This window comes from Miscanthus floridulus, unplaced genomic scaffold (assembly GCF_019320115.1).
Source record: "Miscanthus floridulus cultivar M001 unplaced genomic scaffold, ASM1932011v1 os_2615_1_2, whole genome shotgun sequence".
Classification (NCBI taxonomy): Eukaryota; Viridiplantae; Streptophyta; class Magnoliopsida; order Poales; family Poaceae; genus Miscanthus; species Miscanthus floridulus.
Genome location: NW_027098405.1, coordinates 136,352 through 150,740, shown reverse-complemented (window position 1 = coordinate 150,740; position 14,389 = coordinate 136,352). Strand labels below are relative to the sequence as shown.

Below are 14,389 nucleotides of genomic sequence, written 5' to 3'. Positions count from 1 at the left end.
TGGTCTTTAAGGTTGCCATTTGTGTATGCTGTAGGATTGGGATGCTTTGCACTGATCCATGAGGGTGTCCATGAGAGTCGAAATTTTTGATACCATTATGATGTGTATACTCTAGTTACAGGAAGTCAGGAATACAGGTTGATTTAATTCCAGGCCATATGACATATCAGCACTCAGCAGTGACAGTGACAGTGCAAGTGCAGGTAGTAGTGCTAGCGTGGCGACAAGGGGCCGTTTGGATCATGGGATTTCCATAGGAAATTTGAAGGAAACCAAAACAAAGGATATGAAACGAATATTGCTGTTTGGAACACAGGAAAGCACCCTTCCTTTCCTATGGAATCCTGTAGCATCTTCACAATTTCACAGGAATGGAAACATCCACTTCATGCGCTGGTTTTTTCCGCTTCGCGGAAGTCCGAGGCACGCTGCCGCTAACATAGCTGGAGAACGAGTGATTAGCCAGGACAAAATGCAATGCGAGCTTATTTCTATTCATATGTTTTTTATTCCTTTATTCCAAACAGGTCCTAGATATAATAATTAGTACCCATATTTGTCTAACATATTACAATTCCTATGTTATAAATTCTTGTGTTCCAAACAACTTAAATTTTCTGTTCCTGTGTTTTGAAATCCCGTAGTTTTTCACTTTTCATCATACTTTATTCCTGTGTTTTTTTCCTATTCCTACGTTTTGGATTCCTTCGTTCCTAAAGAAAGAAAGGCTTTGGCAAAGGAGAGAACTTCAGGATCGAAAGCCTCCGCAAAGGTGACCTAGCTCGGTGCTTCGAGTGCAGCACCACTCATGAATCAGTTACGCAGTAGCATAATCGCTTTATATATTCGCCCTGTTTCAGCAGTACCAGACCATGCATATATATTCTTACGTACGTACGAGCTAGTAAAGTATATACAGTTGTGTGATTTGTGAATGAATGAGCTTATGAAACACGCGCTTCTATACAATAATGTTCTTACGGTAGAGTACACCGACAGTTCTAGAATTGTGTCGCTGGTTTGTAAACTGTCGAATGCAAATCCATTCAATCGGATCGGAGGTCCAAAGTCCAAACTAGAGCACCCCAGGGCCCAGATAATCTCTGGCTACTGACATTTAATTATATATTGCTGATGATCAATTTGATGCGTGTATATAGCAACTCTGTCAGATCGACATATATATACAAATACTGATTAAGAGACCTACACCGATCATAAATCACTTGATCAGTCCAGGAGCTTGTAAGTTCAACTGAATTTCAAAACTGAAAGATCTATCTAGGTAACAAATAAAGGACGGAAAGTTTAAGAATCCGAAGCTGCATCTTCAGAGATTTGATGCCAAATGTGAAATAAGCAGACAAGTTTAGGTGAACCTTCAGTTCACCAAACTTTAGTCCATTATTGGTATCTTTAGCTTTATTAGCTTTTGGATTAGGCCCAAAATAATCAGACTAATAATAGTTAAAGCTCCAGTGATGCCATGCTGCTTGTTGTCCCCCGGTTCACTTTCATCACGCACATACATAAAGGAATAAAGGTGCCCCTAGGTCTAGGTGTTGGGTGTTCCAGTTGAGCAGCATTCGTTGGTTAGGCTTCGTGCATGCGCACTAACAAACAGAGGGAACGGTGGCGTGGACCTCTCTATCTTGTATTCGCTCCGTTCTTGATTGCAAATCATACTACCTATATATGTGTGTGTTGTGCTCATATGATCATACATATGCAATATATACAGTGCATAAGAAGCAGTGAAGCAGCACCCGGCCAACCCAAAGTGTGCCTAGCTTAGCTTATAGGAACGAAGAAGAAGCAAAACAAACCAGTGCACAATGGCTGGCAGCTACCTGCCCCTCGCCTCCGCCCTCCTCGCCACCGCCATCGTCGCCATTCTCGCGGCCACATCCGCCTTTCCTGTGGCCGCCGCCGCCTCCGCCGCCGATAAGTACAGCGGCAGGATGGTCATCATCCGCGCACCCGGGGCAAGGGTCCTCGACGTCTCTGCTGGCGGTGCGCTCAACAAGTGGCAGCAGCAGCAACGGCGCCTGGTGGAGGACGAGGTGGCGCCCGAGTTCGGCGGCCTGCATCTCCGACGGTGCCTTGAACAAAGACGGGCAGGTTTGCCTGCCGTCCGGCCAGTGCACCAAGCCAGGAGGGTCCTACACCAGGGGGTGCACGTACGTGGATAAATGCGCGCACTGACATGAGCACGCCGTACGATACGTGCGTGCCATACACCGTCGCGGCGGCCATTGTTGCCAACTGAGCCGAGAGGCGATGCATGCGCATGCCAGTGTGTGTTTGTTCGTTGTTGCAGAATTGCAGCCCCGCGCGCAAATAAACCAACCGGTGCGCCGGGAAGGCATGCAGTACGTGTGTGAACCGTGCCGTAGTACGTGCGTGCATCATCATCAACTTTGTTTACTCTTCCCCTGCATATGCATCACTCACTACCACCAAGGAAATTGCATAACCCCCAACAAAATAGTAATTTTTCTTGGTGGATTAAAATAACACAAATGAAAAAATCCGATTTTTCTTGGTGGTTAAATAACACTCAAGGAAATGGAATTTTCCTTGACTGTTTACCAGTACACTCAAGGGAATGTGTAATTTCCTTGGAGGTTCTTAGAAACCGCCAAAAAAAACATCAATATTCCTTGATGGTTTACTTCAAAACTCAAGAAATACATATTTCCTTGGAAGGTCAATATCCACATCCAAGGAAACTATATTTTTTTGGCAGCTTTATTTTGGCACTCAAGGAAATTCGGGCCCTCAAGGCAATTGCAGATTCAGGTAGGGCACTATATCGACTTGAGAACGAGCATGCATATATAATATGCATCAACTTCTGTCTCGATCTATCTAGTATACCATTCCTTAGCTACGTACTCCCTCCGTCCCTAAATAATAACTATCGCTTTCGCTTCCCGAGAAACAACTTTGACTAGATATATAAAAATATTAATATTAATGGTACAAAATTAATAGCCGTAGATAGATCGTTGAATATGTTTTCATAATAAATTTATTTAGAGATACAAATGACGCATTTTCTACAAATTCAGTCAAACTTACGGCACGAAAACCATTTTAAAAACCACAGTTGTTTAGGGAACGGAGGGAGTATGCAATATAATATTATTATGCAACAGTTCGTATGCGGTATGCCACTTGGAAATTTATATGATGTTGTCAGTCATTGGCCGCCTGTCAGCAGCCTTTGCTCAACAAGTGGCATGTCGTCAGGTAGACGTTCCGGATAAAGTAAGCAGCGCTAGCCTGGCCCGTTTGCTCCTTATGTTAGTGTTAGCACGATCGAAAGCATAGGCATGGTGTTCAATTGCAGCACCAAAGGGCGCCTTTAATCATATTTTCCCACTGTATATGACTATGTATGTCGTCTAGTATGTTACATTGCTCCCTCTCTGAACCTACAACCTATCATCAGCCAATTTGTGAGTGTCGATATTTGGATCGGTTAGTGATGTGATTCCAATCATGCATACTCCGTACTCTGTGTTGGCCGGGCTCAAAATATGTATAAGAAGCACTGAAGCAGATAGTGAAGCAGCCGGAGCCCGGAGGCAGCCCAAGCGACTGCATGCCTTAGGAGGTACAAACGAAGAAGCAAACTACACCAGTGCGCGATGGCTGGCACCTACCTGCACCTCGCCGCCCTCCTCATCGCCACCGCCGTCGCCATTATCGCGGCCACATCCGCCGTTCCAGTAGTGGCCGCCGCCCCCCCAGCCGCCGCCGACAAGTACAGCGGCAGGATGGTCATCATCCACGCCCCCGGGTCAAGCAGAGTCGTCACTGCTGGCGGTGTGCTTAACAAGTGGCGGCAGCAGCAGCAGCGGCGCCTGGTGGAGGACGAGGTGGCGCCCGAGTTCGGCGGCCTGCTGGGGGCGGGAAACGGCGGCGGCCACATCTCCAACGATGCCTTGAAACCGGGCAGGGGGATTTGCCTGCCGCACGCCCAGTGCGCCGCCCGCGGGCCGGGAGGTTCCAACACCCGGCCGTGCACGTTCAAGGACTACTGCCCCCACACCCCCACTGCCGCCGGGCACGCACGCGCCGTGCATGGGTGAGCCACACTGCCATCCGATTCCGACGGGACGACGCGGTTACTGTGCGTGTGTGATGCGTGCAGTTACATGAATAAACGAGTGTATGTTCATATATGTTGGCATGTTAAACAGTGTTAGCCCATCGCACTACCTACATGATCAAAGAGAGGCTGAGATCCAGCCTCTCACAACTTATATGCATGTCTTCTTCTTCCCTATTCTCGTTCTAGTTCTGGATTATACAGTCTGACACACTGACACTACTGATATTTTCACTTGCCATATATACACAGCTATCAATACAAGTTTTTTTTTTTTTTTTGAGAAAAAGCTATCAATACAAGTAGATGAGGGTAGTAAGGTACTACTCATGTTTGAGTACAGTCCCAGGTCAGCCCACCGCGTAGATGCCTCGGCCCATTAGAGCAAGGCCGATGAGTTGTATGGGTCGGCCTCAAGTGAAAAATGGGCCAGTATGTCAAGGACTGTTGACCCATCTGGTAAATAGTAATAATAAGATGGTGAGTCTGTTTTTTTCAGCGGTGGGTTCTGGCTGGGGATTCTGCTTCTATGGTTGTGAATAAAAAAAAATCTGGATTAGCTTCATTGGAGTTTGTCCCACGGGCTGGTTTTTTTATTACGGCAAGGCTAGTGCTCGGACGTCCGGTCCTAGGCCTGCGTTCGAACGTGGCTCCCGTTCGCAAACCCGTCGTGCCCTCTTATGTAAAAAATGGAGTCGAAACAGAATGGCGTCCGCTGTGCCCGCGCAACAGGAGAGCGCGCCCGCCGCGCCCACGTCACCACGCGCCTGCACCCCTGCTCCCAACCGCGACTACGCAGCCCCCTCCGCCTAGCGCCCATCCCGCTCTGAAGGCAGCGTTCGTCCGTACAGAGCTCCCTCGTCCCGTGCCCATTGCCCATCCATCGTTTGTATGGTTGCCCTGCCGGCTCCGGGAGAGACGATGCAGCAGAAGGGGGAGGAGGAGAGAAGCAACACCCGATCTACTTTTGAAACATCTAAATCCAATGGTTGAACATACGTCTGAAGGCAGTTGAAACATGCTTCTGAAACACTTGAAAACACATTTGAAACACACTTGAAACCCTTTGCAACCATACGCAACATCCGAATAAAACACATGCAACATCCATAAACACAATTGCAACATGCGTCCGTAAACACAGATGAAACATACCTCTGAAACATCTGAAACACTCAAAACATACTCTTGCAACATGCCTCTGAAACATATGTAACACCCCCCGATCTACTTTTGCAACATCCAAATGAAACAAATGCAACATACATTTGAAACTCCTGAAATAATTGAAATATACAATTGCAACATAGGGGGCAGAGAGATCCTGGCGCGCGGAACGCCATGGCTGCTGGATCTGAGAGCGTTGGGAGCTCCCTGTGGGGGAGGACGCCGGTGTCGGGGGAGGGGCGCTGCCGAGGTGGGGGAGGAGGACGCCGGGGTGGGGGAGGAAGACGCCGGGGTCGGGGAAGGAGCCGCCGGTGTGCAGGAGAGGAGTACGCCGTGGTAGGGGAGGAGGATGCCGGAATGGAGGAGGGCGCGCGGCAGAGTGGGTGAGGGGCACCGCCGGGGTGGGGGAGGAGGACGCCGCCGGCAACCTGGGAGGGAGCAGGGGTGTGGAGAAGGCAGACGGGAGGCGCGGAGGAGCACGGTCGCTGGCAGGCAGGGATGATGAGGACATCACTCCTTTGGATGTACCAGCTGATCCTCCAACCGTCATGCAAGGTCCAATGACCCGGGCTCGAATGCGTCAACTCAATTTACAGGTGAGCTCGTTCTTAAGCGATTCTTTTCATACTTTTGAGAATAGACTACTACCTAATGATGTTATCTTGCTTAGGAACATTGGAGAGGGTCAAAAGGGACTAAGAGGACGTGGAGGAGGTGATGATGACCAGCAAGGACGTCCAACACAAGCCGGAGGCCCAGTCCAACACGAATTCGAGTCTGCCTCGGCCTCCAGGACCAGTCTGCCTTAAACTGGTCACCCAGGACGTATCCGGACTCCGTTTTCGATGATCCACATATGGATGGAAAGCTAATTTGATAAGGAAGCTAATCCAAGTGGTTTCTGCCAGGGTACTGCGACATCCGTCTTTTGATCCGTTGGACCATGTATCGAGTTTGGGCCCATTAGGGGCATGTCCAGGGGTCTTGCACGACCCTAGAGTCTTCATAAACAGCCGCCGCCCCTCCATTAGGGTTTGGGTTTTGCTTAGATTATTCTGTCAAGAAACAGTTTCGCCGTTCTTCGGTTTGTAAGACCCCAACTCGTGAGATTAATCTTTCATCTGCAATTTGGTTGCGTTCTTTCTTGTTCTTGCTTGTGTTCTTCGTTGCGCAGGCAGGGATTAGCCTTCTTGGCGAGGTCAACCTGGTCCGTGACTTGGTTGATAACCAGAGGAGCTGTGGTGCTAAGATTGCAGGGTTCGATCTTTCGATCTGAAGCCGGATCGGTGTGTCATTCTCCGCCACAACGATAGTTACCATCACCTGACGGAAGATCGGGATCCCCGTCTCCATTAAGGGGCGGGGAGCTGGGGCGGCCGCGAGGTGGTGTCCGCCCTAACGGGCCCGAGGAGCCTGTGTAGTAAAAGAGACCTGATTTCACTTTCTGATTGTTTGAAATTAAGCCTCGATCCTCTTCATTTTTGGCACAAGTGGCCTTGGCACTTGGCAGTTCCAAGTGCTGACCCTTAGGTTGAACAACTTGTGCAACAATAAGCATGGAATACTCATCCACTTCTCAGCTCCACTCGGGTTTCGTTTCAGCAGCAGCACCCAAGATGCATATGCCATGTCGTCAGATAGACGTGGCTGATGAAGTTAGCTAGCTGCAGGTGAGATGTGATGTAAAGTATGGCGGGCTATATATAGCGGATTCCCCACCATGAGTCAGGACGCCCACCACAATGTTTCACCTTTCTAATCATGTATGCTTTGCTGCTTCGTCCAATATCGATCTATATATGAAGTGCGCGTGCCTACACCTTCCCCTTAAACTTTTGGCCATGGCCCCAAAATGATTGCGCTGCATACTCGAAGCTAAAGGTGCACTCCTCCCTATCAGCCTTTATTTTGTTCGTGATTGCAACAGTAATCTACCTCGATTTGTGCACCGTGCACGCTCTATATTAAGGCTCATACGACCCACACTACCAGAAACAGTAAATATGCCAAGTGTTTTTTTGTTTGCCGATTGCATTTCATCGGGCACTTGGCAAAGAGCTAATTTGCCGAGTGTAGTGAAGAAGACACTTGGCATACATATTGCACTCGGTAAAAAACCCAATTTGCCGAGTGTAGTATATTAGACACTCGGCAAACAACAAGACGACACTCAGCAATGACTTGACACTCGGCAAAATACTATCACGTGACCGGACGTGCGACGGGCGTCTGACGGCGTGCTGGCCGTTATCAAAAGTGCTACTTTGCCGAGTGTTTTTCCCCAGCACTCGGCAAAATTATAAGTTTGCCGAGTGTTTTTTATAGGCACTCAGCAAAGCCAAAACTTTTTTTCCTCTCCTGCCCTCTAAACTTTTTCTACTCTCCACATACAACATGTTGTACTACATGTTAAAATTTGATATATTTCTCAATCTGTTTGGTATATTTAATTAATTTATTGCATTTAGAGGATTTTTTGGTTTAAGTCAAATTTGAATTGCAAGTGATTCAAATAATGGAATAAAATGAGTGGAAAAATGATATTCATGTTATTGAGTTCATTTTGAGGCCTTACCCGGGAAATGAAAATAAATTTCGAACATTTTGTTCAGGAAACACGACCACAAATGTGTGGCCGAATGATTTTTAAATTCTAAAAAAAGCAAACGAAGTCTGAAAATCACAAGATTTGTCAAAATCTCATGATATCATACGTGGAGGCTGTGGTAAAAAATTGAGAAGGTTTCGCACAATTTGTCACGTACGACGCTTACAAACCGAAGCATCTCCGAAGAAGAATCGTAGCGTTGACAAGGATTCGGTAAGATTTGGAATCAAAGTGATGGTCGAATTGGGATTTGACTTCAAAACTTTTTGTATAGGCAATAGACAACATAGATTGGCTCACGTCAAATTTTGGTAATTTTTTGGATCCATTTGATAATTTTAATTTATTAACTGCAATTATAGAATTTTAATTGATATAAATTAAATTTGAGCTATAACCGCATGAAATAATGGAATAATATTCGTAGAAAAATCAAATATGCATTGTTGAGTGAATTTGATAAGGTATTTTCAAATTACATCATAACAAATTTAGTAAAACACGTTATGAAGAAGGAGGATAGGTGGGCATGAAATATCAATTTATTTTGCCGACTGTTAACTACACGACACTCGGCAAATAATATAGTTGTCGAGTGTCATATAGTGGACACTCGGTAATATACCCAAGCCGACCCCACTTACCAGTACTGTATCGGTTGAAAATTGAAAAAAAAAACAATGCCGAGTGCCCGCAATCTGGCACTCAGCAGTACCTTTACTTTGCCGAGTGCCAAATCGCGGGCACTCGCAAAGCCCTTTGGTTTTTATCCTAGCCGGCCGCACACTTACTCACACACACTCACACACTCACTCGCACACACGCACACCGTGCCGCACCGTCGGATCGCCCTCCGTGCCGCCGGACCGCCACCCCTCACCCCGCGCTGCCGGACCGCCCTCTGCCATCGGGCCGCCACCCCCCGCTGCTGGGCGGCTGCCCCGCGGCGCCAGGCCCCTGCCTTCCCGTGCCGCCGCCGGCGGCCCCCACCATCCCGACGCGCTGGCCCCCGGCGCGACGCCCCTCCCGCAGCCGCACGGTGGCCCGGCCACCCGGCGCCCCTGCCTCCCAGCGGCCATCGCCGGGTTGTCCCCCTCGCCTAGCCGCCCCCTCGCCGGGTAGCCCCCCCGCAGCCGGCGCCCTCCCCCGGTCCAGTTTTTCTACCAGCCTGAAAATTATATAGTTTATGTTAATTAGATCTTATCTACACACCTCATCAGCTAAAATGAAATCCTGCAAAAAGGAACATTGGTGGTATCATATAGACCCAAAGCACATTGAGGATATCATATGAACCCAAGACACAGTATTAACTGGATGCTGCATTGCATCAATCAATATCATTAAAATTCAAGTTACATGATGCAAATTTCACAAAACGGCTAAATTAATCACCTGTGTATAGTATCCAGTATCTGGAGTGCCATCCAAATTCAGAGTAGGTGCTAAAACCATGTTAAATTTCTCACCAGCATGCATAGGATAAACATCAGTAGCAACATCTAGCTGCATATACATATCTAACTGCTCACTGCGTGCTTCGACACGAGACTGTACACATGCAAGAGAAGAACAGAACATGAGCACAAGGTCATACTAGAACAAGGCTGGCAATTGAGCATAGTTAGTTAACTCATAATATCGACGGAAGCTATATAAACTGAAAAAGAAGCGGGCCATGCTTGACTGTTAGTTTCTTTTAGCTACAACCTTGTCTTGCTACGGCTGAAATTAACTCTCCCAGATAAAGTCCTTCCTTGGACTATTGTTAGAATGGTTGGGGTTTGTACTTGTCTAATGTATTGGATATGGACTTCCAAGATTGATTTAATTTCAGCAGACAAGTGACATGGCTTGTTTTATGTTTTAATAGGTTACGCGGCCGCCGCTCCCTGCCCCGCCCTGCAGTCGCCGTTCGCCTTGCCCTCCCGCCGCCCCACACCTTTGACTTGCCGTGGTTTTGCAAGGTATAAGATGTGTATGTGGTTGTCGGCCATCGTGCCGTTGGTTTGATGTGTATGTGGTTGTCGGCCATCGTGCCGTTGGTTTGTTGCAGGTTTTGGTTACCTCACCGTGTAGGGGAGGTGCTGCCAAAATTTACGATTGACACTATTATATTCATTCGTTGCAGGAGAGGCTATTGCAAGGATTATTCCCCACCGTCCTCGACTCGTCACTTTGCTGGACAAGCAAGGTGAGGCATCCTACACCCCTCTTTCCATATCATGTTCGTATATCACATAACCTAGCTAGGCATCTCCCGTTCGAAGAGATACTTTTGGAAATATGCAGATCTTTGCATATCTATAACCATATCTGTTTCAAATTGTCCACATTTTTTGGACAGCCTGAGAATGTGTAGGTGGAGTTAGTTTCCATGCTCTACTCGGATCCAAGACAGAGTTTCAGCAACATCTCCCTATTGTTCTCCGAATACACAATCTCCCTGCCAGGACGTGTATTTGGAGAACAGCGGGGAGGTGCTGCCGAAATTCTATTTCGGATTAGAGTAGAGCATGGAAACTAACCCCATCTACATATCCTCGGGTGGGATTAGGACCTATCTTCACCTATTAGACAGTATAGGAACCTGTAGATGCAATTGATTTTTATATTACTTGCTGATATGTTAGAGGATGGATGACCATGAGTGGATGTACACGGGCCACTCTAGTTAGGGTTTGTTCACAGATGAATGCATTGAGAAGACCAATGCTTTTTTGGAACTAGCATTTGCAAGGGCTAAAGGAGCGTGTGACACTTGGTGTCCCTGCAGCATTTGTGCAAACACGCGTCGACAAACAAAGGTGGTCATGGGTAAACATCTTTGCAAGAATGGATTTACGGTGGACTTACCCGGTGGATCTACCATGGTGAATCCGATCGTGTGAGAGACGAGGTCGTGAGACAACACATCGAGGATTATGATGCTAATGCTGGGGTAGGAGACATGTTAAATGACTATCATGAAGCACACTTTGATGAAGGACATAGGGAGGAGGAGCCAGAGCCAACCATAAAGGCGTATTACGATATGTTGTTTGTGGCACAACAACCCCTTCATGGGCATGCTAAGGTTTCTCAATTGGATGCCATTGCACGTCTAATGGTCGTAAAGTCCCAATTTAGCTTGAGTCAAGAAGCCTTTGATGTTATGCTGACAGTTGTTGGTAGTCTGCTCCTAGATGGTCACATCCTGCCAAAGAGCATGTATGAGGCACAGAAACTCCTTTGTGCACTTAAGATGCCATATGAGCAGATACATGCTTGTCCGAAGGGATGCATCTTATTTAGGAAAGAACATGCAGAAGCAAAGTACTGTGTGAAGTGTAAATCATCTAGGTTCCTAGAGGTAGACTCTGGTGATGGTCAGAAGAGGCAGCTCGCCATCCCCGTGAAGATCCTACGGTACCTTCCATTCATACCGAGGATCTAACGACTTTATATGACTGAGGAATCCACGAAACAGATGACATGGCACAAATACGGACGTCGATACAATCCTGAGAAGCTGGTGCATCCATCCGATGGTGAAGCATGGACAAGGTTTGATATGATTCATTGTGAGAAAGCTCTAGAGGCTCGTAATGTACGTGTTGCGCTGGCAACAGATGGGTTCAATCCTTATGGAATGGAGGTTGCCTCATACACTTGTTGGCCCATGTTCGTTATCCCTATCAATCTCCCCCCTGGCGTCCTCTTTCAACGACAGAACATATTCTTGTCGTTGATAATTCCTGAACACCCAAGGAATAATATGAGTGTGTACATGGAGCCTCTGATTGATGATTTGGTCCATGCTTGGGAGGAAGGGGTATGGACATACGACCGAGCTACAAAGACAAACTTCAAAATGTATGTTTGGTACCAGTACTCCCTGCATGACTTTCCGACGTATGGGATATTCTGCGACTGGTGTGTTCATGGGAAGTTCTCATGCCCAGTATGCAAGGCGTCACTGATGTTCATTTGGTTGACGAAGGGTGGCAAATATTCTTCATTCGACAAACATTGACAATTCCTCCCTCTTGACCATCCATTCAGACGAGACATCAACCTCCACCACCGTTTCCAGTCCCTCCTCCTCAACCTGCTCCAAATACTGTTTCAGGCACTGTGAGTCACTTTACAACCTTATAATCTAGTTTATGCAGAATCAATCTTACAACAATGCCAAGACACTAGAAACTTAGTGACTAATGCTATATGTTTGTTACCAACTAGTACTTAAGCAATCATACTAGAGTACAATGCGACTGAGAAGATATTGCTAATAGTTGTAAGGGTTATACTAGTTAGGCAGCAGAGAGACCATACGTGTTGTTTAATCTTGTCTCACACATGCAATCTCTTCTCCTTTGTGCAGCATCAATCGGCGGCATCGAATGAGCCTCATGACCCTGCCCTATCATAGTGGAACTCATGGCCTAAGTGACTACTTGTGATTTTATTTGTATTTACATTTGTGGATTACCTATGACTACTTGTGGTTGTGAATGAACCTACTTGTTATTCTGAAGTTTATTTGCATTTATGTGTTGTCGATATATCTATATGAACTGTCTGTGATGCCTGTTGTGAACTATCTGTGATGGATGTGATATTTATTTGAATGTGGTACGTGGCTGTAACCGAACCTAATAAACTGATTATTTGTGGTAGCTTTGCCGAGTGTAACACTCGGCAAAGAGGCTTTTGCCGAGTGCCAGGGTTAAAACACTTGGCAAAGTGTACACATGGCAAAATTCTATGCATTCTGGGACTAAAATGGCTTCTTTGCCGAGTGTCTGCGCTATGACACTCGGCAAAGAAGCCAAAATTCTATGTCATGAGGAAGACTAGGACACATGGCAAAGAAGAAAAGTTTGTCGAGTGCCTAGACTGGGACAGCCGACAAAGAAGCAAAGTTTGCCGAGTGCCTGGACTGGGACACACGGCAAAGAAGCAAAGTTTGTCAAGTGCCTAGACTAGGACACATGGCAAAGGAGGAAGTGTTTGCCGAGTGCCTAGACTAGGACACATGGCAAAGAATCAAAGTTTGTCGAGTGCCTAGAATTTAACACTCGGCAAATTAGGAATGTTTGCCGAGTGCCCGAGATTTGACACTCAGCAAATGGGCCGTGACTGTCTCCGCTACGTCACGTTACTTTTTTCACCGAGCGTCAGTTTCAGCCCTCGGCAAAGTCTTTGCCGAGTGCCCGATAGAAAACACTCGACAAAGAGCCGTTTGCTGGCACTGTAGATGCCGTGTGCTGTTTGCCGAGTGTTACACTCGGTAAACCCTTTGCTGAGTGTTTTTTGGGCTTTGCCGAGTGCCTGTGACACTAGGCAAAGCGGCTATTTCCGGTAGTGCTAGCTAGCTAGACCGCCAGACGAGGTGCCATGTGCATGACCACAACCTTACCATAGAAATAACTGAGTCGATCCATCGGTCGTGCACATGATGGCAGCCAGCAGCAGCCTACCCCTCGCCGTCCTCTTCCTCCTCGTCCTCATCGCATATGCCGTCCCAGCCACTGCTGGCGGCGGCAAGTACAATGGCACCAGGATGGTGATCATCAGCAGCCCTGCTGCGAAGACAAGGGTCTCCAGCGCTGACGGTGCTCGGAGTAACGAGTGGTAGCAGCACTATCAGCGACTGGTGGAGGACGAGGTGGTGCCGAAGCTCGGTGGCCTGCTGCTGGGCGCAAGCGATGGCGACATCAGCAACCACGTCCTCAACCTGGACAACACGGGCTATGAGAGCTGCAGCCAGTGCACCGCTAAGGGTCGTGGTGGGTCCTACACCTGGCCATGCTTGTACAAGGACTACTGTGCGCACTGACCGAATGGCCGGCCAGCCGACGCTGCAATCAATGGAGACTCCGAGAGTCATATGTAGGGTGATGATGTGTGTGGATGATTGCCAGTCAGCCATGTGTTTGATCATTGCTTAATGGCGGCCGCACGCTAATAAGGGAAACACTCTACATTACGTGCCTGTTTTTTGTTTGTTCATTTCTTTTAGACGACAAATCAGAGTAATTGAATTTGGTAAAGACTTCATACCATGCGGCTTGTTTTTAGGCGCACTACACACCCACCTCCCCCATCTCCCATTCCCCAACCCCCGATGTCCGCGTCTAACAACATCTTCCACAACTCCGACGGCCTTCTCTCTCTCCCTCTCTCCTTCTTCCTCAACTCTGGCAGACTTAGAAGAGAAGGAGATCGGGGGAGGCAGCCCGACCAGGCAATGGGGATGGTGGGGGATGACTTTAGGGTTCTGGTAGCATTGGAGGCCACTAGGTCAGGTTAGGGCGGAGGCACCCATGGCCTTGGTGGACGTCGGGAGAGGTAAGGGAAAGAAGGAGGTCGCCACGGGCGGTGGGCAGATCAGTGGAGCTTCAGTAGTGCTTCGAGCGGATCCAGCGTCGACAGTCATAGACGATGCTGCTTCGGATGGATTCAGCATCAATGGTGAGGCGGATGAAGGCAGGGGTGGGGTGCGAGGA

At 47.7% G+C, this 14,389-nt stretch overlaps 1 protein-coding gene across 1 annotated transcript; it reads left to right on the top strand.

Annotated features, from left to right (window-relative positions):
* The first annotated feature begins 3,544 nt into the window (after positions 1 to 3,544).
* LOC136535193 (uncharacterized) lies at positions 3,545 to 4,442 on the top strand. The gene has a single exon (XM_066527493.1). The coding sequence runs from the start codon at positions 3,657 to 3,659 to the stop codon at positions 4,098 to 4,100; it is 444 nt and encodes a 147-aa protein (XP_066383590.1). The 5' UTR covers positions 3,545 to 3,656; the 3' UTR covers positions 4,101 to 4,442.
* The last annotated feature ends 9,947 nt before the right edge of the window (positions 4,443 to 14,389 follow it).